Source organism: Aythya ferina (genome assembly GCF_964211825.1).
Source record: "Aythya ferina genome assembly, chromosome: 5".
NCBI lineage: Eukaryota > Metazoa > Chordata > Aves > Anseriformes > Anatidae > Aythya > Aythya ferina.
In genome coordinates, this window is record NC_140301.1 from 33,834,133 (window position 1) to 33,858,437 (window position 24,305).

A 24,305-nucleotide genomic window follows, 5' to 3' on the forward strand; every position below is an offset into this window, starting at 1 on the left:
TGCATTCATTTTTCGTTTTCCTTCAAGATTTTTTCAAGTATCAATGCTTGTACTTAGCATATTTTGTAATCAAGTCTACAGATTACCAGGACTGTTTGTTCTCATAAGCACACTGAAAGAGGTCACTCACAGACTTAGGAAAGGACTGGTTTTAGTACATGATTTGGTACTGTTACAGCTAAAGGGAATTAGTTGGGGTCATGTAAACAGAGAATGTGGACTGACTGTGGATGTAATCCTTGTTTGCCTTTTTCTTGTAAGCTGGAGGAAACTTGTATGACCTGGTCTGGCCATGCTTGAGTTGAACAGCCACTATTCAACCCTGAACTTGGTTTTGAGCCAGAGTGCATTAATTCCAAAATTAACTTTGAACCTTGAGCACGTGCGTGATGGTGGGGTGTGGGCATGTTTGGGGAAGAGCTCAGCAAATACAGGTTGCGTGATCCATTACCTAGGAAGGTTTTGTATGAGCAGGGAGAAGAGCTTTTGTTGGAATAAGCCATAAACAATAAATGATGAAGGTAATGTGCATGGAAGCTGCAGTATACAGGAGTCCTATCAGGAAGGAAATGAGCAGGGAGAGCAAGCTGTAATGGCATTGTTGAACGAGTATTTGGGCTTTACATTCTGATTTGGACTTGTTGCCTTATTGCAAAGTTAACTTCAAAAGTATGAGCACTGACTATACCAATACTTCATCTCCCCAGATTTTCAAAGAATCTAAAACGTTGTTAAAAGCTATGAATCATCATGTTTATTTTGCACAGGACCCCATGGATTTTTAACTCTCTGCTCGCATAAATAGATAATGTTGCGGTATGGTTCCCGTGTTTGTTATGGAAAGTACCATTTGTATAAATTATGGCACTCGTGTTTTGCTATAACCAGACTCCTGGCGTTTTATTTTGCCTCCCTGGCCTGCTAGAACCTGCCTGCAAATTAAGTTATATTCTATGCCTTTTTTTGTGTAGGATCAAGTTGGTCGGGCTATAAAACACCGCTCGTACCGTTCCATGAAACTAGGCAGCCAGAGAACAGGAAGCCAGAACTGGAATTTGGTTTGGCACCGTGAGCTGTGCTACCTGGAAAACAGCACAGTAGTCAAAGAGCCAAGGAGAGAGGCTTCTAAAGTAGATTGCAAGTGCTATTTTCTTTCAGCTTCTCTGCTCACTAATTTCTTCCCTCCCCTACTCCCCTACCTACCTTCTGGGAAATATGGAGAGAGGTTCTTTGCCAGGATCCCGGAGACCATGCAGCAAAAAGCTTAACAGAAATATCCTTTGTCCAGGGACTGTATTCAGTAGTGACCCGTGCATATTTGTGTACACTTACGTGTGACAGAAATGGCTGAAATTCCATGCTGAAAGTTAATTTATTCTCCAGGAGCAGACTTAAAGGTCTTTGTTATAGAGGTCGGTCTTATTGTGTTGTGCAGCACTGTAGGACCGTGCCTGTTTATTCCCTTGGTCTTTTCGGGGAGAGGTTAATGACTCCAAGCAAGCCAAATAACAGAAATGTGTTTTGCTGATAGGGGCTCTTCAACAAAAGGTGCGTGTGCTTCCCCACGAGGTTTAGGAAATGGTTTTACAGTTGAGTGGGAACTCAGACATTGCTTGCAGACCAACGTGAGTGGAAGGCTGGCTGCTAGCAGGGCTTCCTGGCTTAACCTGGTACCACTGACAGCCCACGAGGGGCCTGGGAAGACAGTTTCTGGGTGTAAGATGGGCTGCATAATGAAGAGGGAGGAAGGATGGGCTGGAATAAAGTTACCCAGTTGCTGTTATCTTAAGACTGTGACTGAGCTGCACGACTCATTCCTCCCTCAGGGGACACAGGTGCGCAGAGCTATTTTTCTTTAATCACTCACATAAATTAAATTTATTCCTTTGCATTAAAATAATTAAATAAAGCTACGCCCTGTATCTTTTAGTGCCAGATAATATCTTTGAACCTTTGGCTCACCATTTTGCTATCAGCTGCAAGGTATTTTCCAGGGTGTGCTTAACCAATTTTGCCATTGTCCTGAAAAGTGTTCTAGGCAGAGAAATCCCCTGATAGCAATCAATGTTCATACATATTTTTAATCGCTGTATCCACTGGGAATAATCACTTCCGGGCCTCTCTTGAAGTCCACCTGCCCCACACTAAGATGAAAGGGATTTCCACGCTGTGTATCGAGTGGCACAGGCTTGACGCTTACCAGGGTATTAAGCACAAATTAAAATGGTTTGAAGAATATTGATGTGGGTCTGAGGTTGGCCAGTTGCTGGTTGAGGGGATGATGCTGCCAAGTCTGGAATAGATTGGCAAGGAGCAAGAACAGCCTTTGCCTTTCCTATATCCCCTGAGGGTTTTCTCCTGCTCTTTTTAGGACACGACACTACTTGCAAAGGTGCAGTAGCATACGTGTTTAGGATGGAGGCGTGTGCTTTGGGAACAGGGCTTGTGCGCTTTCCAGGTTAGGAACGATTTTCCTGGGTTCGTTGTGACTTGTCTTCTGATTGTTGAACTTGTAGATTTGGAAAGTCTTCTGCTTGCTAGCTGGCGCATCACCCCAGCCTCGGCTCTTTGTTGCTCCGAGTTGGTTTCCAGCCAAAAACATCAAAGGCTCGCAGTGGCAAATCCGCGCTGTTTCCTCCCTGGCAAGCGCTTGACTTGTACAGAGTCTGCCCCCTGTAGAAGCAGCAAAATGGTTTGTCTTGTACCAAACTACCTTAACTCAGAAGTGAGCGGGGTTCTGTGGTTGGGCTCTGGCAGATCTGCCTCTTCTGAAATCTCCTTGCGTTTGGTTAGGCAGTTAGTTGAGATTGACTGTTGAGCAATATAAATCTCTCTTGGCACTGAGACCTGTTCCCCACCTGCCACTCCAAGAACAGCCATTGATGCTTGCGTGGAAGCAGATGTACTTTTAGTCGCACCTTTAGGAAAAAATCTTTACAGAACAACCTTAGAGCTACTTGGCTTCGTAAGCAGGGACGGGTGGGGAACATGTAAAGCTCTGCAACAACCCCATTGATACAGCATTGATGAGCTGTATGGGAAAGATGGTTGTGACTCGGAACAGAGATCAGGAGTAAGCATTTTCCAGCAAGGCAGACAACTCCATTGCATCTGCAACTTCCTTTGCTTGCAGAATCTCAGGGGACTTAAAAAAGGGTCCACACTGTTAATGACTACCTCTGTGTAGCCAGGAATTAAAGCAGGACTTAAGTGAGGAGTTCTACTATCCATATCTAGCAGAATTTAAGCTCTGCTTTCTAACTGAGGGAGCAAATGCTTATTGGTTTGTTTTTGTAAGGCACAGAGTGAGGCTAGTCTGGCTCTGGGCTTTGCAGGCCCACTTGTATTCTAATTTCTCTCTCTTACTGTCTTTTATTTGCAGCTCAAAGACATGTCCTCACGTACATGGAGGATGCAGTGAGCCAGCTGTTGGAGAACAGAGAAGATATTAGTCAGTATGGCATTGCCAGGTTCTTCACTGAATAGTAAGTACACGAGGACACTGCCAACACGGGCAGCCTGAGGGGGGCTTTTGGAAACAGGCAGGGTACATGGAGAATGGAGCTGGACACATGCTGATTATGTTGTGAATGCTGCATTTCACTAGGTTAGCCAAGGGCTGCCTGAGCATGTTTCAGAAACGTGCATGGGTTTCGTACAGTTTGGTACCTCTCCTGTTACAAACCTCCATGTGAAGCAGTCACTTTGGGGAAGAGAGTTTTTAAAAGCATATTAAAAAAACAAATTGTGCTTGGCTTAATCAGGGCTGTTGGCCAGTAACAAAAGCGGGGAGTGCTTCTGGTTTCAGCAGCACTTATTCTGTCTTTTTCTGAGCATGAATTTGAACTGTTTTGTCTCCTTGTGTGATTGTTATCATGCTGAATGCTTTAATAGAATGTCTCTTGCTCCCTTATAATCTGTGTAAGTCCTTAAAAGGAACATAATAATTAGCACAGATAATCTCTTCCTACTAGTTTAGAAGGATTTAGGGGGGAGGGAAACTGCGTGCTAGTCTTCAACGTTATTGATGTTGACTCAGCTGATCACTGTATGTTTTGCGAACTTATTGTCTTACACAATATTTCAAGGTCTCCAGGCAGCTTCATTAAAAAATCTCTTGGTAATGGGTGTGCTTGCAGTTGGTATGTTTCAGGCTGTCCTTTGCCCATTTGAAAATCTGCTTGCTTGCTTCCTTTTCTGTTAACTTTTGCTGAGACAAATCAACGTGCAGAGCATTTCACAAAACTCTCTGTACTACGTCTGTGGAAGAGAATTTCAAAGCACAGGAGCAACTTTCTTTCTGAGCTGACCAGAGGTGGTTTTTTTTACTGAAGCATCCATTTGACCTCCAAATGAGATCTAACTTGCTATTTCAGTTGTCTGGACTACTTACATTATATTTTCCTTCCCCATGCATATTTTAAACTTATAGATACCAGAGATTCTCACTGGTAAAGTAGTAATTAAAATAAACTATGCAGCAAGTCTGAGTGGAAATTTTCAAAGCAAGTTGTTTTGGAAACAGGGTGAGAAGCTGCTCGAGACCAGTGTGTTTTGTCCATGCTTGGCAGAGGAGGTAAGATATGGGCTATCTCATTTTTCTGTTTATAGAACAAGTCTTTTAGGTAGGTCGCATTGTAACAAGAAAATGTTTTTTTGGTAGTTCCTTATCTCTCTTGTTCTCAACAAAGTACTTCCAGATTTCACTTGGACTGAATTGTCCCTGTTACAAAATCTGGAAGTCCCATGTACGACTTCCAGAATAAAGGCATTTACACAGAACAATCAAGAAGAATCAAACAGCTGAACAAGGCTGTTATGTTTTACTATTAACCTTTCCCTGTAGTGCACTTCCATGTTCTGAGCAAGTTGCAGTGGTAGCAGTCATTGGTATGTGAGAGTTATGGAGAGTTAATCACTGAGAGCAGGTACTGGGGACAAACGAAGTTACAATCTCTGCACACGATGTGATTGGGAATGATGATACTCCATCAGATACAGGTGACTTTCCACAGAAAGTAATACCAAGATTAATCATCTGAACAAATAGTAAACAAGAGCTTGAAGATAAAGAGCACAACTATAATGACCTCCACCCTCAGCAGGATTTGTTTACCAAGACTGAAAACAAGGTGGCTCTGAAATACCTAGTCGAAATTGTCATTCAGGCATCTGTCCAGATTGGGTTTGGTTTGCACCTGCTTTCAAGCTGACACCTCAGGGCCTTTTCCAAACTTCTGCACATACATACTTCAAAAATTAAATGGTGGTCAAAGAGGTCTACCACACTCTTTAAAAACTGCTGATGTTGCTTCTCTGCAGTATTTCTTCATCGTGACCTGATAACCACCACCTTTACACTTCCTAGCCCTCTTCCACCTCTGAAAGCATAAATAGTAATTCCAGATCATTGCAACAAACAAACAGAACTGTCAGCACGGAGCACAACCCTCTGATTGACGTAAGTGCTGGAGCTCATGTTTTTCCTGTTTATTTTCAAAGATATGGCTTTCTACAATGGCTTTGTGTTCACACTGAGTTTTCCATGGAGCTTCTGATTTTTTGAAAGACAGAAAAAGATGGCTTTTTTTTTTTTTTTTTCTGTGAGTAATTTAGAGTAATTTCTTTTTTTTTTTTTTTCTGTCTTTTTTTTTTTTTTATGTGGTATAGCTGGAATTTAACGGATGACATTGTGTCCCTGTACCAAAGCACAAACAGCCTTTGTGATTTGGAGAGCTGTGAAACTCTTAGCATGTGGAATGTGTGAATCTTTCTTATGTGGAGAAAAAATAATCAGAACTATGGAGACAGACAGAATAGGCAGTTTCCCAGGGGTAAGTGGTGTGTCCTTGCTGCCCAGTGGAATTCTACTCACCCATCCGTCAGTGTTTGTTCAGGCTATGCTTGATCTTGATTTTTATTTTTTGATCTTAATACCTTAGAACTCTAAGATAACTCGTGAGATTCCTAAGGTTTGTTTGTACTGTTCTAGTGTTTTGCTTGTTCCAGGTTATTCTACGGGAGAGGATTGGCATGTCTGTATTTTGAAGTACGCTGTAGGGATTTAAGATAAAGGAGCTTGTTTTTAGGTGTCCAATCCTTCACGTTAGTAAGGACAGCACAGTGTTCGCTTAGCATCACAGGCTAAAAGCCCAGAATTTAGGAAGCTAGGAGGTAGGCTCAAGCAAGTAATTTTTTTCAAGTTTGTATTACAGAAGTAATACAACTTCTGTAACTTTGCAGAAATAATGAAGTTAGTGTGTCAAGGATGTGAAGTTAGTGTGTTAGATATTCTCCAAACTCTTTTCAGAGGGCACACTGTTCAACACAGTGGTGTTGCATGGACAACCCCTCCTCACTGGATTCACCACTGAAGAGCAGTTGTGGCCTTTCCATCACACATTACCGTGGGTCACTTCAAGTCTTTGTACCAGTTACAACAGCTTATAATTATTAAGAAAATACTCGGTTTTGGGGTTTAGCTTATTTGAGTGAAATTTCAGAGTTGAAAACTAGGTGGTCATAGAGCTCTGTATGGATCAAGCTGTAAGTGTTTTGCAGGCAAGGAGTTGTTCTTAGCTCCGGAAATGAGGCTGGTTATGTATTCCACTGCTATTCACTGCCTAGCACTGATTGCTGATTGCAGAGGGCTGACCCTCATCTCCGCAGCTCCCCTTCCAGAATATTTTTAGTCTTTAAGGATATTTTTTTTTCACCCACTTTATTCAATTGTTCATTTGTCCCAATTACGTGGACATCTGCTTTTAATCTTGGGAGTTCCTTGAGGCTTCTCTCACCTGACTCGCTCCTGGCTCTTAGAGGAACAGGGCTCAATCACTCTTCTGTGAATTAATCCACATCTTTTAGCTAAAGAGTAAAATTATTCCTCTCTCAGGACTAGTCTAAATTTTATAGATCTGCTGAAATGCTACTGGTATTTGCTCGTTACAAACCCAAGAAGTCTCTGCTCTGCTTTTGAATCTCCATGAAATACAGACTCTTGAAAACCCTCCGTGTAATTATGGACTAATGCTGCTTTACTTCTTCCAGCCTATCTTCTGTGCCAACATATCTTAAAGGGACACGTTCCTCCTATACATTATTTATTATCCTGTTTTCTTGATTGTTCTTGTACTCAAGAAAAGCAGGGCCCCCGTGCTAGTGGATTTGATCACTCAGAGGGAATGTGCATCATGCCCCACTTCAAGCTTTCTGGGATCTTAAGGGGAAGCTGTGTGTTTATTTCCCTTCAGCTAGAAGAAGCAAAGAAGCAGCACAAACTTTTCTTTACCAAAAGGCTTCCTTTTAGTCCTTTTTTTTTTTTTTTTTTTTTTTTTTTTTTCTGTGCTGACAGTGTGCTTGAAACTTTTCCAGTTTGCAGGTAGATGACCTGCTCTGTTCAAGACTCCTTGGAAAGGCATTTTTTTTGTTCTTCTTCCAGAACACTTGTTGTTTTCCTTTGTTTATGGTGCAATGTCTTTGGGTCTACCTGCCAGCTGGAGCACGACTGAGAAAGGCATCTTGCTGTTGTTTTGCAGATGCCTCATCGCCTCTATTTGGCTCTGCAAACTGATGTCCAAGATTCCCTGTTTATGTAAAAGGATGTTTCAGCTGGGTTTAACTTGAAGCGTCCCTGCTGGATCTTGTGCACATTCATGTGCTCTCTGATGACTGCTTTGATAATATCTATCTGAGAAGCTGTGTGTGATGTGTGTGTTTGCTGTGAGGGGGGGCTGGATGCTGCATTTAGGTCAGTTGTGTGGTTGGCATGGAGTTTTTTTTTCAAAATCCCAGGTCTCTGCTATGTAGAGCACTTTTACACTAAGGGACACTTATCTAGTTCAGAATAACAGGACTGCCAGTGCTATATAGCTTGAGACCATGGGACAGGAAGATGTTATCGTGGTGAGAAATAATATAGTAATGAAGGTCCCTCATTTTCTCCTGCTCTCTGGATTGGCTAGAACAATTTGGTGAACTTACTCCTTAGGGACAGCTGTGATACTGCTTTTTTGACCTCCTCTGGCAATAGCAGTGACACCAGCTTCGTTATCAGAAAAAAGCTTTCAGCTTGTTCAGTCCTGTACATCTACCTTTCTTTAGCTAAATAAAAGTGTAGAGGAAACAATGTCCTCCTGTTTAAAATGGTCTCAGTACCCTTGGGGGAATGGAAGAGGCAGAGGGGAAGGGCCAGGAATGGGACAGATGGGATGCCTGTGAGAAATAAGCCACTCACTGAAGGCAGCACTGAATGACAACTGGAAATAAGCTGAATTATCTGCTTATAAACAGGAGAGATTCTTAGAGCTAACTCAGAGCCATATGTTTTGTTTTTTTTTTTTTCAGCCCTCTGTGTGCGTAGGCCTTATCGTCGTCATCTCGCTGTCATCTGCACTGTATCTTTCCCCTTTTCACAGTAACTTGTTCTATCTTGCTTGCAAGGATAGTGTAAGCTCTTCAAGACAGGAATTATATTGTACTGCATGTATTTTACAGCATGCAGCACTGTATGACATTGTCTCCATGCTTTGTACGGTTGTAGTATAAACAGCAAAAACAGTAGTGAGAAGGTCCTTAGGGCTTTGACAGGTTGTACTGGATTCCCTTTTTGAGAGATGGAGTCCGGCAGGGTGTCGTCATTAGAACTTGTTGGCAAGACTGTTTGGGGCGGGTGTGTGTTTGTTTGTTGGTGGGGAAGGTTATTTTTTTGTGTTGTTTTTTTTCCTCCCCCTCATTCTGTGTTTTTTGGTTTTGAGAAACTCAGCATCTGGCAGGTAAAAATTCTTTCAGGTTCTTACAGCAAATGTTGATAAGCTCTCTCACTATTTTTGCAATAGCTCATGAGATTGTATTTCCTGCGTTCCTTAAATGCTCTCAGGACTTCTGCAATTCTTTTGCTCTGGAGACAAAACTACAAAATTATCATGCTCAGTGTGAGCCTGCAGTGAGCTGTGTGATAGGTGTGAAGCTGCTGCTGTCAGCGACCCAGCTGTGAAGCAGCCCTTTGGGCTGAAAATCTCAGCTGGGGGGATGTGCGTGATGGCTCCTGACAAGCTCTTGCTTGGGATTCCTTGGTCCCTAGGGCACTACATAAGAGTGCTGCCTGTCTCTCCTTCACTTTTCAGTTATCAGTGGAGAGAGAATGAATATATGCATTCTGAGAGACAGCACTCGTGCCAAGCACTCTGAGGAACAGATTTTGCAGCTCATGTGAATGAGTTACTATGAGCAAGACGTTCTCAGTGTCCGTTTCCGGAGAGCAGATAGATTTGCAGGACTGAATTTGGCGATAAATTTTCCTGGGGAACCTATAATAGTTGCATATTTCTGCACTCACAGATGTGTGGTGAACGGACACAAAGCCTTTCTGTTAAAGTCCATTTGTTGCCTCTACAGAGCAGACTTGTTAGAACGGGAAGTCTGTCTCTTCATTATAATCAAAGTTTCTCCAAGCCATAGCAGGAAAAGGATTTCAGTACCACCTGCCTACAGAGTAAGGGCATATGTTTTGTATGGGAGCTATGGAAGATATGGGAGGGTAGATAACTCAGATCATTTGTCATTTAAAATTACACAAATTTTGTCCAGTGCCTGTAGATTGCCTGTAGCTTGATGTTTCCAGTAAAGAACTGCTTGACAGCAGGAACAGTACTCGTATCTTCATCTGACAGGCAGGTTCTGTGAAGTCCCAGTTTTCCCAGAGTTGTTTCTTTGCAACAAACATTGCAACAAGTCCTAGCCTGACAAGTATGCTGATTGGGATGGCTGCTGTTGAGTAAACAGCTGGAAAAAATGCATATATTAATGGGAATAACACACCGATTCCCACTGAAGCTTGTACCTGTTGCCAATATATTCAAAAATATAACTTTTTTTTCCCACATAGTTGAGAATCTTAAAAGTGAGGAGACGCTTGGATGAATCCAAACCCTTGCAAAGAAAGAGGGGGGGAAATATCATAAAGAGGATGTTTGGTAAGCAGGACAAACAGATGAAGTTTGCAGTCAGAAGAGCAACATAGCATTGAACATAGAAGGCAACGTTTATGTTTGATGCTGCGTATGATAATACATTCCACTCAGGAAACTTATAATACTGTTTTGATGACAGCAGAATCTAGAAAACGTGCCATAACATAGGAACGTTAGCACTTGATATCAGCGCAGTGGCAGCACAGGGTAGTTCTCTACAGGTAAGCCTCCCCTTCTAAATAGCCGAGCTGCACTCTGCTCTTGCTATCTGAAGGGGAGCAATTGCATCTTTCATATGCAGTGTGGTCAGATTGTGATGCTTCCAGGAGGCATTCACTGCGTATCAGTGCAGTCTTTGCTTCTTTACTATTGCTTTACATCGTGGAAACTACATGTTGCAGCACATGTGGTCTGACTGCCTGATAGAAGACCTTTATATAGCTGGGTGTATCTGTATGCCTTCTTATAACCTTGAATGCTGAAAGGCAACACGTTTGCCATAGAGCTGAGATGCCTTCAATGATCATTAAACCTAATTGCATATAAGCAGTGTTGATAGCTAATGAGCCTGAAAAACAGACATCTGAAATTTTCCAAAAGGTGAACTCCAGAAACCTGGCAAATGGTGTAAGTGGTAGGATGATGTGTATCTGAGTTAGCTATGTTTATGCTGTTTCTCTGGGCTAGGTTTGAATGTATTTTCCTCTGTCTAGCTTTAGGTAATAATTCTGCTTATGCTTCCAAATTTTTATTAGTTTTTGGTGTAGTTGTTAATGTTACTAATGCAAATTTGGACACACATGCATGATCCCAGCTGGAAGTTAATATCAGGCTGTTGTTAAGATACGTTGAATGTATAAATTTATTCTTGGAACAGTTTGAATAATTTAGGGAGTAATTGAAAAGGATGAGATCCTGCAATATGCTGAAAACTGATCACTCTCATGTGGATTAGAAGGTACCAGAAGTAATTTTAACTTGATCTATTTGGTTTGTGATACAGTTTTCCTACTCCCTGGTCCACCCCTGCTGTCTGCATTTGGCAGTGCAACAAAATAGATGTGTAAGTCATTGCAGTTCCTAAGAACATCTTTAGGGAAACTCCTGTACATGAGTTCTTTGGGGTCATTTCGCCATAACTTATTTCATCAGTTGGGTATTTTATAGATGATCGTTGTGTTACTTTTGGGACGCTACAGGGTCTTTTGTTTCATTTTATTTTCTCCAACTGTCTACTGTTTTGTGTTTTTTTTTTATTTGTTTGTTTGTTTGTTTTTTATATCTGTGGTATTTGACGCTTACTTCCTTCTCCCTGTTCTTGCATTTCTGATCACATATTTCTGCTCTGCTTTAGTCTGAATTCTTGCAGAAGTGAGAGGGCCTTCGAGTCAGAATCGTATATTGTCTGTCTTCCACCGAGGGAAGCTCTGGAGCAGAGCTTTCTGTAATGCAAAGTAAACACTCAATGTTGAGATCACTTTGAAAAACATCTTTCTCCATCATTCTGGAAAATGGCTTATTTGTGCTTGCTGAGTCACTCTGGGTTGGAATATATTGGAAAAAGAGGCAAATAGTGACTTATCCACAACAGATGTAGTGGGTCTATTTACAGTCTTTTGCTTACAATCTGCAATGTGTATATAAAAGAGTAATCTCTTGTCATGCTTGGTCACTTGCCGTAAGGATTGGATTTCCTGCAGCTTCTGTAAATGTTTTGAAGAAAACTGTTTTAGTAATGTGTAATTGGCACCGGGGATTCAGTAGAAATGCAGGAGAAAATAGGAGCTCTGGAAAAGCATAATAATGGAGGAAGCTTAGTACCCATTGGTAACTTCATTTTACTATACTCTTTTTTCTTTTTAGGAATTTACATGTCATAGTCTCTTCCTTTTCTGTAAGGAAATTTTTTGGAACACACTAGTTCCTCCAAAACAGTTTTTGATGTCTCAAACTGTAAGAAAACCACTGTTGCATACATGATGGCTTCAGTATTAACTATACCTTTCCCTGTATTACAACCTCATTTGGTTTTGTTCTAGTTTTAATGAAGCATTTTGGCATGAATCTAGACTATGTGCAAATGGGAGATCAATTTCAGAAGAATATTTGGCTTCCATCCATTTAAACTTACAAGACTTTGTATTAAAGTAGAATAAAGTAATGTAAGTTTGAGGAATGTTTTATCTGTCCTGGAAAGATCTTTAAGAAAAGATGGAACAGAATTTAGGCATTTATTGTCTTGGGGATATTGGAAGAAGTTTTGTGTTTGTTCTTAGGCTGTAAAATGTTGTGGTGTTAAAGGAAATTTTGAGGAGCATTTCCAATTGTCTTGCTAAGAACATGGCCAACAAATGTAAAATTTCTCATAAACTGGTTATACCAAGCTGTAAAAATCAGCAAATGCCTACAGCATGGGATGCAACAAGATCCTATTATAGGATTCTGTATCCTTTACAAGGTAAAATCCCTTAAATGTCTCTGCATTCCCAAGAATAGCAGACAGCTGAAAGCCTTATAGTTCTTCTAGTTAGTTTCCTTTTCTCTCCTTTTTAAAAATAGTAAACCTGAGATTTTGTGCTGTTGTGTAGTGTTGAAACCATACAGATTCCAGAACGTTAGCCTCAGAGACTTGCAGTAATCTCATGTCTGACAAAATGAATCCCATTGCATTTCATCAAATAAATTGGACAAACAGTAGCTCGTCAATGCTACAGCCAAGCAGTGGGCATAAAGTGGTTTAGCTCAGCAATCTCTAAATGCAGACCTAACATTAACGTAAAATGATGAAGCTTCATCTCTGCTGAGGAATTCTGGCAGTGTTCATTCGTTGCCGTGATGGAAATCCTGGAAGCTGCTCAGTCTCTGATGTGCTGTGGTTCTTGCCAGTGCGACTGAATCAGGTGAGGGAATACTGGTTGTTGGTTTTGTTCCTTCTAAATTTCTCCATTCTGACCAAGACTGAAAAAAGCAAATATTGGAGCTGCACGCATGGCAGAACCATGCAGCATTGAATCTCCTTTTAAAACAGTCGTGAGGTTTTGTTTCAGTGGTTTGTGGATCATCACCATCATAATGCGATTGTACTGATATCTTTTAAACTAATTAAAAGTCTGATTTATTATAACAGAGCTGTCTTGAACTGTCTGGCAATATGACCTACAGGAGACTGTGCAGAGTGGAGCAAGCAGGCCCTCACCTTTCTGAGAAGCCAGTTTGCCTTTACTTTGATCTCAATGGTACGAGATGGGTTCAGTCATTCAGCGATTCTCAAATTCACACTCCTCTTTCAGTGGACATTGACTTTTTGGTATCAAGTTCCATCTCCAGCCACTGTCAATTCCGTAGCAACTTCCAGACTTGTTAGGCTGGAAGTAATCCGACTGCTACCTTGTGATGCTTGCATTTTTAATGGTTTCTTTTCCTTGTGCCATTCTCTCACCCTTGCCCCCAGTTCCCTTAACGGTTGCTGTAGCATCTCAGAGACCGTGAATCAATTCCGCAGTGTGACAGGTAGAGCAACAATATATCCGCGTAAATAAAGGAAGGCAAAGAATGGAGTTCATGGTGTTAGCAATGCTTATTGAAGGCTTGAATCTCCCATGCCATCTGCATAGCCAAGGTTATTGAGCAGTTCAATACAGAGGCCTCTTCTTCCCAAGAAATGTCTACCTAGACGAGTTTGAACAAATACTAACCACATTAGCTGGAGAGTTAGCACCTTCCTTGGTGTAGTTATAATTCTGCATTTTACTTATTTAATTATTTAATGTTGAGGTACAAGGAGGGCAAGGGTTTTTGAGGGAAGCTGAGTAGCAACTTCGTGATCTCCTTAAAACCTGTTCTAACAGCATTCATGCAGCCGTCTCTGCAGTGGGCAACACGCTGTGTTTTTGTATTCTGCCCTAAAAACTAAACCTCCATTTATACCAGCAAGACCTTTCTAGGCTCACTGAAGCACCATGTGGTCTGAAATTACCTGATCAGACTGAAAAAGCAACTCGTGGTGATTGATGCTTATCTCTGAAGGCTTCCTTACTTTTTCCTTAAGCACCTTGGAGGGCTTCTGCACGGCTATTTACAGCCTGCCATTGTACGCCCTTCCCATCTTCCCAAATACTAGATTTCCCAGCTCATAACTCTAAGCAGCGGCTTTATTTCAAAGCAGAAAGAGGCCTCAATATGTGGCCTATTATATCCATATCAGCTTGCCTTACTCTTTTCAAGCAGCTATTGTGTTTTAATAGGGCCCTGCCTGGCAGGGGGAGTCCTTAATTCCTGCTCTGTAAGAATGGCCAGCTTGAGTTACAGCAAACTGCAGGATGCTGCTCTGATCAAAAGGCCTCTGTTTTAAGAGATTCCCCTCCCAGCCCCCATTTGCTGCTTTTGTTTTTAAATCCTGGGCTAATAATTCAACACAGTAAGGTCATTTTAGCTTTTGATTTGAAAGCTTCAAGGTCTTAAATTACTGACCTAGCACAGGAAAAATCAAGGGAGGGGACTCTAAAAAGATAAAGGGATTCCAGGTAATAAAAAGCAAGCACAGCAACTCTTTTTATCCTTTCCTTCTCCAGAATCTGTAGACTGGTCTCAGAGGGTTTGATTTGATACAAAGCAACATAAGAAGGCCTGTTTGCTGCCTATCTGAGCTGTGTCACAGGTGCTGTGGTTCATTTCCTTTCAGACGGTACTGGGGATAATCTCTGTACCACCTGTACTAATGCTGCCATGAATACAGAGATCCCTGAGCCTACACCAGAAAGCCTGAAAACAAATCTCTAACATTTGTGTCACTCCTTTCTCTCTTTCCGCTCCTCTCAGCTGAAATAAACTTGAGTGGGTGAGACAGAATGGATTGCAAAAAAAAAACAACCCACAAAGTCTGTTTGCAGTGTTACATCACCCAGTCGCACCAAAATGTTAAGTGTTAATGATTTCCTATCTGCCCAGTTGTTAAAAAAGGATTTTTTTCCTTAAAGTCAGCCATCAGGAATAACTGTCGGCATCTGTTTCACCTTAATACCATTAACACATTTCAAAGGAAGTGCCTAAAAAGCACTGTTAATTTCATTAGAGGAAGATGTTGATTTCTTTTAGGTTAACTTCATTGTCCTGAATCTTAGTATCTCTGGAATTTCACAAAGCACTTGGTACAACAGCTTTGTGTTGAGGAATGCTGATATTTCTCTGCTACCTTCCAAGAGTGATAGCTAAAGAAATAATCCAATGATTGGTCTGCATCTTGCACGTAGCCTAGTAAACTTAAATAGGTAAGGAACAGCAATCTTACATTAAACTATGCTCATTCAGTAGTACTTTATTCATAGTAGCAGTATATCTGGGATTTTTTTCTCAGTGATGCCTGTTATTTTAAATGTTTCCCCTCTCTGGGCTCTTTCCAGGCAAGGTAAACCTGACTTTGCTATTTTGGAGCAAAACCTTGGGTAAGTGTGATTGGTCGCTTCGCGATGCTTTGTGCATGGATGAGTTATTTAACAACAGAAATTGCCTGAGCTTTAAGGCCTTTTGAATTCCAGTATTTTCTATTGCTAGAGCTAGTTCTTTGTTACCCATTGTACCGTAGTTTCTAATCCTAATACTCCTGATTATCCCTACTTACTGTGCTTTGGTTCACACCATGAAGCAGACTTGGAGCTCGTGACCTGGGTTCCTTTCAGATGAACTAAACTGAAAGATGTGTTCCAACTGCAAATGAGCATGCAGTCCAGGAGACCAAACCAGAGCCAGTCCAAAGTGTGTTTCAAGAAAAATGAACCCTGAAATACCCACAGCGTTGACATCAGGTCCTCTGCAGAAGCAGCATAAGCCAGCAAAGTGAGCTTTTCCTCCTTCATCATGCTCTTGGTGGAAAATGAAAGCAGTATGGTGTAAGCTAAGGAATAACGGTCCCTGTTCCTTGCTTTAGTAGAGAAGGGGCCCTGAGAACTCATTCAGTAACCAAAGGTGGCACCTGCTAGGGGGACAGCGGGGCGCTGGCAAACTTCTGTCCTTTGCAGGGCACGGGGCTCTCTCTGCATTGTGCATGTTTGGCTTTGCCCGAGTTCAGCAGGCAGAGGCTAACTACTGCAGTGGGTTTCAATTGGGATGTTACCATAGCATCCTGGGACTTTTACAATCTATTTAGAAGTCCAAAGGTTTGAAAAGAGTGCTTGAAAGTTTCTGAACTCTGGCAAGTTGCCGAAATGTAATTACACAAAAGACAAAACCTTACTGAAAGCAGCTCTGTTTGGAGAAGCAGCACCTGAGTGCGAGGGTTCCCAGCACAGCCATTTCTGAGAGCTGGGGTTGTTTTATCAGTCTCTTCCCAAAACTTTTTTCTTCTTCTCCCATGCACGTGCCATCCCCCAAGCATGGACTGGGTGTGCTGCAAGATGCAGCTTTCTCAGCAGAGGCATCGCAAGAGATTTGATTCCTTGGGTTGGCTGCTCTAGGGCGCATGATGGAAAAGAGTGAAAAAGGAAGACCTTTAGGTCCCTACTGCAAAACCTTCTTCAAATTTTCAAAGTTTCCCATTGAGCAAGAACCTTGCTTTAAACCTGTCTCATCTTTCCACAGAATATTCTCTTAAGTGAATGAGAAGCTTAGCACAGTACCTTGTTGTGTAACAATTCTTGTGTGAAATATGAGTGTCTGCAGTAAACTGGTGTTAATGTTCAACTCACTGCCTGGTCTCATTTTTTATTTCAGACAAACATAATCGTGTCATTAATAACTTCTGGTAGTGTTCTTATTTGTCTACACTGTTTACTGGTAAGGTAGAGGGCCAAGACAGCCATTAGTTCTGCAGTTGAAGACTTTGAAACTTTCTAAGCTTCCTTCTAGGAGGATTCTCTGCAAATGGCCACGCTGAATGCCTGAAAGCGGGGAAAGGAGGAGGTAACCAGATAAGTGAGGAGTTATTTTCCCAGCTTGTATTTCTAGGTTCACAAGCCCGCTTTCAAATGAATGAGGACAAACTAACAGCTTGTAAAGATAGCCTAGTTTGTAGGTCTTTCTCCTGCACAATGTGCTGCTGAGCTATGGCCACCTGACTTTGCTGAGGGTATGAATTGTTCCATGAGAGGAGGACAGATAGAGGAAAAGACTGAGCAATCCTAAGGGAGGAACCTCAGCAGCTGTTAAACTTGCTGAAAATCTTTGAGCTAAGTTTGTTGCCTTGCAGTTGATATCTTGCTTACTTAAACCATTCCTCTGGGAGGGCAGCTTCTTTTATTCCTGTGTTCAAAAGAAACTGGAAAAGACATCTGTTCAAGTGTATATTAGAATCAAAGGTAATGTGTTGGTCACACTGCAGACATGCAGTTGAAATAACTGCAGTAGGTTTTGGTAGTCACCATTCCTTATGCTTTCAGCAGAGTTTACCTGCAGGCCATTGCTACTTGCCACATGAATGATAACTTCATCTCTGGGTGATCCTTATGGAAAAGGTGCCAGAGTTAGATTTATACTGCCCCTCTACCCACTATAAAATAAATACTCTAAGTATTATAAAATATGTTTAAAATATGTTTAAAATTCCTGTCCCTGGTAGCGGTGTTGACCCTGCCTGAGACCAGACCTGTTGATCTCAGTGGGCTGCTTGCTGGATAGCTCCACCGTGGGCTGCAGGAGGTGGTGCTCTCCTTTGAGCTGAGCACTTGCAAACTATAAAAAAAGAATGTATAAAGTAATTACTGAAATGCAGCATCTTAACGGAGATAACACTAACTCCTGTGGTTGCAGACTTGAGCTTTTGGGGCAAAATCCTCTCATTGTATAGTTAAATGAAATGTTATTGCAAGAAATGAGGAACGAAAGAAGCAATGGACCTCTTCTCTCAACTAGCTGACGGCACTTGGCTGTCAGTACACGCAGGTGTGCTGTGTTCCAACATATCCACCCACTCTTATAGCCGAGTAAGCAACAACAAATGATATCATTCCCTTCTGCCTGCTAGCTTTAGAGCCATCCCGTGCTGAAAATCCAAGTGCCTTGAGTTTTCTCTTATTAGGACTAAGGAGTAATATAGCAGAGCTGTCTGCTGTGAGCTAATAGTATGTTAGCTTCATGTCTGGAACTTTCCCTTATAGATGTGCCAGGATTTGCTTCCAGCTGGTGTAGGTACTGTAGTTATTCTGAGCAATATAACTTGGGTACATTTAGATAAATCATTGTGCAGCTAACCTCCCCCTATTTCTTTCTCAGATTTAAACTTTTGAGTATTCTTTCTCGTTCCCTCAGGGGTCTGTACAACCGTACTCTTGCCTTCATCTTTTTTTCCTCTTCCTATATATCTCCCTTACGTGTCATCTTTCTGAAAGCTGCCTTCTTCAATTACACCAAGCTGCTTCTTTTTCATTTGTACCCTTCTTTTTTTTCCATCAGGCTGTCAAATCATCAACAAAACAATGCAAATAAGAAATCAAAAAAGTCTTATAGGTTGTGGTTTGGGATGAGATGATCTGAAATGCCATTTCCAGCTTTGTCACAGTTGCTTTGTGGGATTTAAAGCAAGTTTCTTTCCCTTCCTCTGTACTTCTTCCCTCTAAATAATGAGCTATAACACTTTGTAGTGAATATTCTTCACTTACAGTGATAGTCATGGGAGCCCTTTCCTCTAATTTTGGGATATTTTGATCAGACACAGGTTCCACTTATTTACTTAAATCTTTTGCTACGATGCCTGTGCTTTTCACTGGCTTGCACAGCACAGGTACATGAGTAAGGCTTCATAAATGTGAAATAATCAATTTGTTCATGATATTTACAGAAAAAAAAAGTGTTCCTGATTTCCAGGATTCAAGGATGAGTGTTTTTTAATCATAATGTGGTTGTACTTATTTTATGTGAGTTGCATTCCCTTCAGAATAGGAGGGCTACAACCACTCCACCCTCCCATCCCCCTAAACTGATAATATGGCTTTAATTTTTGCTATCTCTGGTATAATTCTCTCTGAAATGTGAGGCCCTTTTCTATGCTAGGCAGCATAAAAAGGTGATTGAAACTAGTTATATGTAAGAAGATGATTTTAAAATTGCAAACTGAATGGGCTCCCACTGACCACTGGATTTTTTCTGTTGCGGAGATGCTACCTACGGAGAGGTTCTGCTGTGATGAAAGATAAGCTTGTATCTTTTCATTAATTCTCCACTGTGCAGGCAAGTTAAGCTGCAGTCCCATGTGAATGTTTTTAATGATCTCTCTGGAGTGTTTGAAAGCTTTTGTCCCACTTGCATGATTCAGAGAGAAATGCGCAAAATCCATCTTTGAGGCAACCCTGTCATTGTACCTTTGGTATATAATGTTTGTATTTGCATTTCTATTGTTCTTACATGCTGAGCTCCACCATACCCAAAGGAGAGCTTCTTACACTTCAGAGAAACCTTTCTAAGACAAATGTTTGCCATAAGAAGTTAGCCTGAAGTGCTTACAAGTCAAATATGAGAAATTTGTACTAAAATCCAAGACTTTGAATATCAAATTGACTCTCCATCATAATGACCAGCTACTATTTTCAAAATGCACTGGTGCAAAGAGTTATTTAGGGAGGTGCCAGTCTAGTTTTCATGACAACTAAAGCAGATTTTATACATTCAGTACAGTCATGTCTCAGTCAAGTAACCTAGAAATAAAATCTTGAGACTTCTGTTGAAGAAGTTTTTTGTTGTTATTTTGTGGCTTCGGGGAAAACTGGTGAGAATAGCAGTGAAATTCAAATGGTGCTAAAAGAAAAGGCATCTTCTGGTCAGACAAACAACAGTAACTCTTAGCCACTCATTTTCCAGTGGATTGGTCTCAAGAATTTAAGTGGCTCTTGGACACCCCTTGCTGGGATTCTTTAGAATGAATTTTACTTTGACAAACCCTTAATTCCTATAATTAAGTTTCAATGTGTGGTTTTTGCAAATAGTCTTCTCTCTAGAGAACAGATGGATATAAGCTTTAGAGATTTGGTTTCACAAAATATAACTGCCAGTGGTTTTTTGCTACTGTTCCAGCTGGCCCCAGAACATTCACATTGGTTCAGCTTTCTAACGTTTTGTTGTTTTTACTTTATCTCCACAGTTTTAACAGTGTGCGTCAAGGAACACACATTTTGTTCCGTGAGTTCAGCTTTGTCCAAGCTACCCCTCATAACAGAGCATCTTTTCTTCGGACCTTCTGGAGATGTTTCCGAACGGTGGGGAAGAACGGAGGCAAGTATTCCAGCATCTGCTGATATCTTGTTATATTGACATCAAAATTGTTAGCTAGGCTATTAGTGCAATACAAATACTGACACTGCACACTGGCTGAATGTTCTAATGCTGTAAAAAGGGAAACATCATCACAGTACCCTGTGGAATATGTGAAAATTAGTATAGGGGCACCTTGTTGCCTGTGCTCCTTCCATTACAGAACAGCGTGTTGAGCAACAACAGACCAGAGGGAGGACATTTGTGGGACTATGCACGGGGATGCAAAGAAAAAAAAAGTGCTGGGCATCAGTGGATGGGAGTGGGATAGCAGTTGTGGAGATATGCTTCCTACTCTGTATTCAGACTGAGAGCACTAAATGCCCAGTGCTTTGACCATGAGCTCTGCAGGAGGTAGGAGTTACAGTGGTGTTGGGCTGTAGGGTGGTGAACACGGGCACCTAAGCTGTGCCTGAGCTAGTCCTGGAACATCTCCTAGATCACATTACAGGACCCTGATGAGTATGGAACAGGGACCACTGACAGCTGTGTGACCTCTTCCCCAACCCCACCCACAAGGAAAAAGATTCAATGCCAAAATAACCATTCAGCACTGTACTATCTCGTCTAGCTATTCTTATGCTGTACACTGTAGATTAGGTATTGGAGAACTGGCCAGAGTTCAAAATAAACTCATGTAACTACATGCAACTAAAATTAAGTTTTGGTTTGGTTTTTAGTTCAAAAATTTAAGCAAACATACTAAATGTTGTTGTACAAATATGAATTTTAGTGGTGTTTGTTTTTTTTTGTTTGTTTGTCTGTTTTGTTTTTTGCTTTTTGGTTTCTTTTTGACTATGAGCCTCAGTTGTTTCAAGCTATTCAGCCTCACTTCTTGTAGCAGGGAAGACTAGAACCATCTTTGTACATACAGATAAATACTCAACTTCTAGCTAAGCTTTGCAAGGTTTCTGATTATGATGAACAGTTTCCAAGAGTATAAATAAGGAGATGTCTTTTGACATATCTGTTTTAGATCCTTTGAAATTTGACAATTGTAGTTAACATGACAAAATCTGTAATTAGCTACTGAGGTGACTAGGTATGCTGTCTGTAACACCTTCTTGCTAGTCATAGTTCTGTTATGTTCTAAATCATTTATTTTGGTTTAAGGATAACACCTTTAAGATACCAGGTAAATTGTATGGTACTAATCTAATGAGTATGCCATGAAGACATCTATGATGTAAGGTCAGGTCTTGGTCAGGAAAGATAGAGTACAGATTCCTGGAACAGGTTTCTGTAGTAGAGTTGAGAGATGACAGTGAAGAAGTCATCCACCAGAACTGCAGCTTGTCAGTGGTGAACCTTGTTGACAAACTGAGAAGCTATGTGATGGAAGGTACCAATTGTTGTATTTCCAATGCAAGTTCTCACCACACTTTGTCTATCTAACATCCGATCTGGCCAGATGAAAGGTAATTGAATTTGTTAGAAAGAAACAAAAAGCTTTGACTACATAATAAGTCAATACTTGGAGCAGTTTTATGTGAATATGGAAAAGGTCTTGGATGAAAATGTAACCACCAAGGTACTTTGAAAGGAAAGGGAGGACCATAAGAACAAAAGCTCAGGTGAATGCTACTATACTCTGGTTATGGTTTTAAAAGAGCTTAGGATATATTTTTCTGACTTCAAAGTCCAGTGGCTGTATTTCTTAGTCTAAGCAAATACAACATGTTTACCTGTATATTTATACATTGTTTATATATGTTTCCTTTTTAAGTTAATTAGAGGTAGAAATTAATCAATTTTAGAGAAGTTGCTGACAAGATTTTCAGCCATTCAGTCCAACTTCTCTGGTTTGATATCAGTAATTACAATCTCGAACCTTGCTTTTATTCATTTTAGTTTTACTTGCTCTGAGCTTATTGTCCCTAATGCATCATGTAGCAGGCATTCATTTCTTAACGGAATTACTCTGTATCTGCAATCAAAATACTACACTTGTGCATAAGAGAACTCAGAACATCCATGGTCTCTTAAGCACTAAACTCAATTTACTAAGAAGCAGCTGCCACCTAACCTCTGTAACATGGCAGATGAAAGATGATTGTTACCACTCTCACGCGTAGGCTAGACTTGGATATATTTATCAGAAATAAGATGTTTTGGGGGTGAATGCAGGAAGAAATAATGTTATACAACAAATGACAGCAATCAGAAGTTAGTTCGGTGATCCAAACTACAAAATATGTCTTGTTACAATAGAAAAAGTCAAATTTAAGTGATAACCAAAGTAAGTAAGACTCTCAGCTTGGAGCTTTCCTTAGAAGCATGGCTGTCAGAGTGTCTTCGAATTAGATTATTCCAGAAATTAGTTGTTTCTTTATGATCACTGAAAGAGAATGCAAGACTGCACGTATATATCAAAGAAACGTAGTTATGAGTTTGCATGGAATCATAACTCTACCTAAAGACAGTTTGTTGCTACAGCATGTCATTTTACATTGATACAATTAGGACAATTTTAACTTAATTATGTACAAGAGGTAGAAAAGTTAAGAGTCCTGTTCAGAAATTTTGTTTATGGTAATCCTACACCATGCAACTGATGACAGGGCAAACAACCTGCCAGTTCTGGAATTAGAAGCAGTATTGCTCCAGATATCCTGGAATATAGCTTTTGAGAAGGGAACTAGTGTCTCTCTACAATTGGTGCACTGTGTCAGGTGAACGGAAAGTTTCTGTTGTTGTTCATTCCTTTGCCACAAATGTGTTTGGTGCCAGTCATCCCTTTCGATTCTTTTCAGTTTCATGCCAGACCTGAATTTCTGTTTTAGAAGCAAGTGGATGGCTTTTTCTTAGTTTTCTCCATTTGTGGTGGGTACAAACTGCATAAATGCCGGCTCTGAGGATGTAGATCAACGCAAACAAGAACTTGCATCAAAGTTTGCACTCTGGATGAAGCAAGAGAGAATAGGATTAAAGATGCCTATGAGACAATGTGATTCCTAAGTGTATAAAAATCTTAAGAAATAAATAAAAATTCCCAGTTCTGAGAATTTAATTGGGATTTTAGAAAAGCAGACTATTTCACAAATGAGTGAACTGACCAACTAATCTGGCTGCTAATTGCTTCTGCTCAATGCAGTGAAATTCTCCCTGTAGGATTTATTACTTGATCTATAATTCTTGAAATAAGCATGTCTTGATTTTGGTGCACTTTGTTCACCAAGCAGATGCATCTAGCCATGAGTTCTCAAAGGGTCAATAAGAGAGATCTGAACAGGAGCAATACTCAGAATCAGTGCATGTGCAGAACCCTATATACACTAATTGAAATGAACTAAAATTATTGTTTCCCTTGGCAGCCTGTAGATACTACCCTTCTGCTTAATTCCTTATCCTTTTGAATTAAAGGCATCTAGTTCTTCTTGGAGAAATGAAGCACCTTTTATATTAGGATTTTGTATGTTAGCCCTGATACTTGATCAGTTCTAGTGACGTTGCTCATGCGTTCTGTTTGGAGACTGGATTTATTTTTCAGTTTGTCTCCAAATAGCAAGGAAAAATCACTAGCTTCACTAACTGTGTTAGCAACATAGCACACTTCAAAAAGTAAAGAAAAAGTTTAGGAAAAGAAAAAGGAGGAGGATTTCAATGTAACGGATCTGGTTTTGACAGGGTTTCCCACTGTTTTTCAAAGCTTAGCAAAGTTCAGAGTTTTGTTTTCAAGTATGCATAAGCATATCTGGGATTCCATGCACTGGGGAAAAAATACAATTGGGTTTATTTTAGAATGTGACCCGGTGTCAAGAAACTGGGGTGGACTTGACAAAATTTTTTCCATCCCATAAGCACTTACCGATGATACACAACACCCATGGAGGTGGTCAGAGGGACAGCCAGTTTCTGTGTTGAGAAACACAGAGCATAATGCTTGGTTAGAAACAGATTTCTCCCAGAGGAAGGCGAAATGACCAGAAGTCTTGTTTTCCCTCCTCTTATGCTTAAATTGACCTCTTGGAATCTAGCTGACCTGCTCTTTTGAATTGTCTGTTCCTCAGGACTCTTTAATTAAAACTGTGCTTTCTCAGTTTAAACAGCCCCTGCAGAGTTCTGCTGTGAAGCTTCATAAGGTCAACATATGCCTCTCCC

At 40.7% G+C, this 24,305-nt stretch overlaps 1 protein-coding gene across 3 annotated transcripts in view; it reads left to right on the forward strand.

Moving 5' to 3' along the window:
- CSTPP1 (centriolar satellite-associated tubulin polyglutamylase complex regulator 1) overlaps positions 1-24,305 on the forward strand; it is an 80,403-nt gene that overhangs the window by 5,889 nt on the left and 50,209 nt on the right. For all 3 annotated transcript variants that reach the window (XM_084519548.1, XM_084519547.1, XM_084519546.1), the window contains 2 exons: positions 3,383-3,485; positions 20,035-20,165. In XM_084519548.1, the coding sequence (XP_084375674.1) occupies positions 3,383-3,485; positions 20,035-20,165 (234 nt within the window). The remainder of the gene's footprint in view (positions 1-3,382; positions 3,486-20,034; positions 20,166-24,305) is intronic.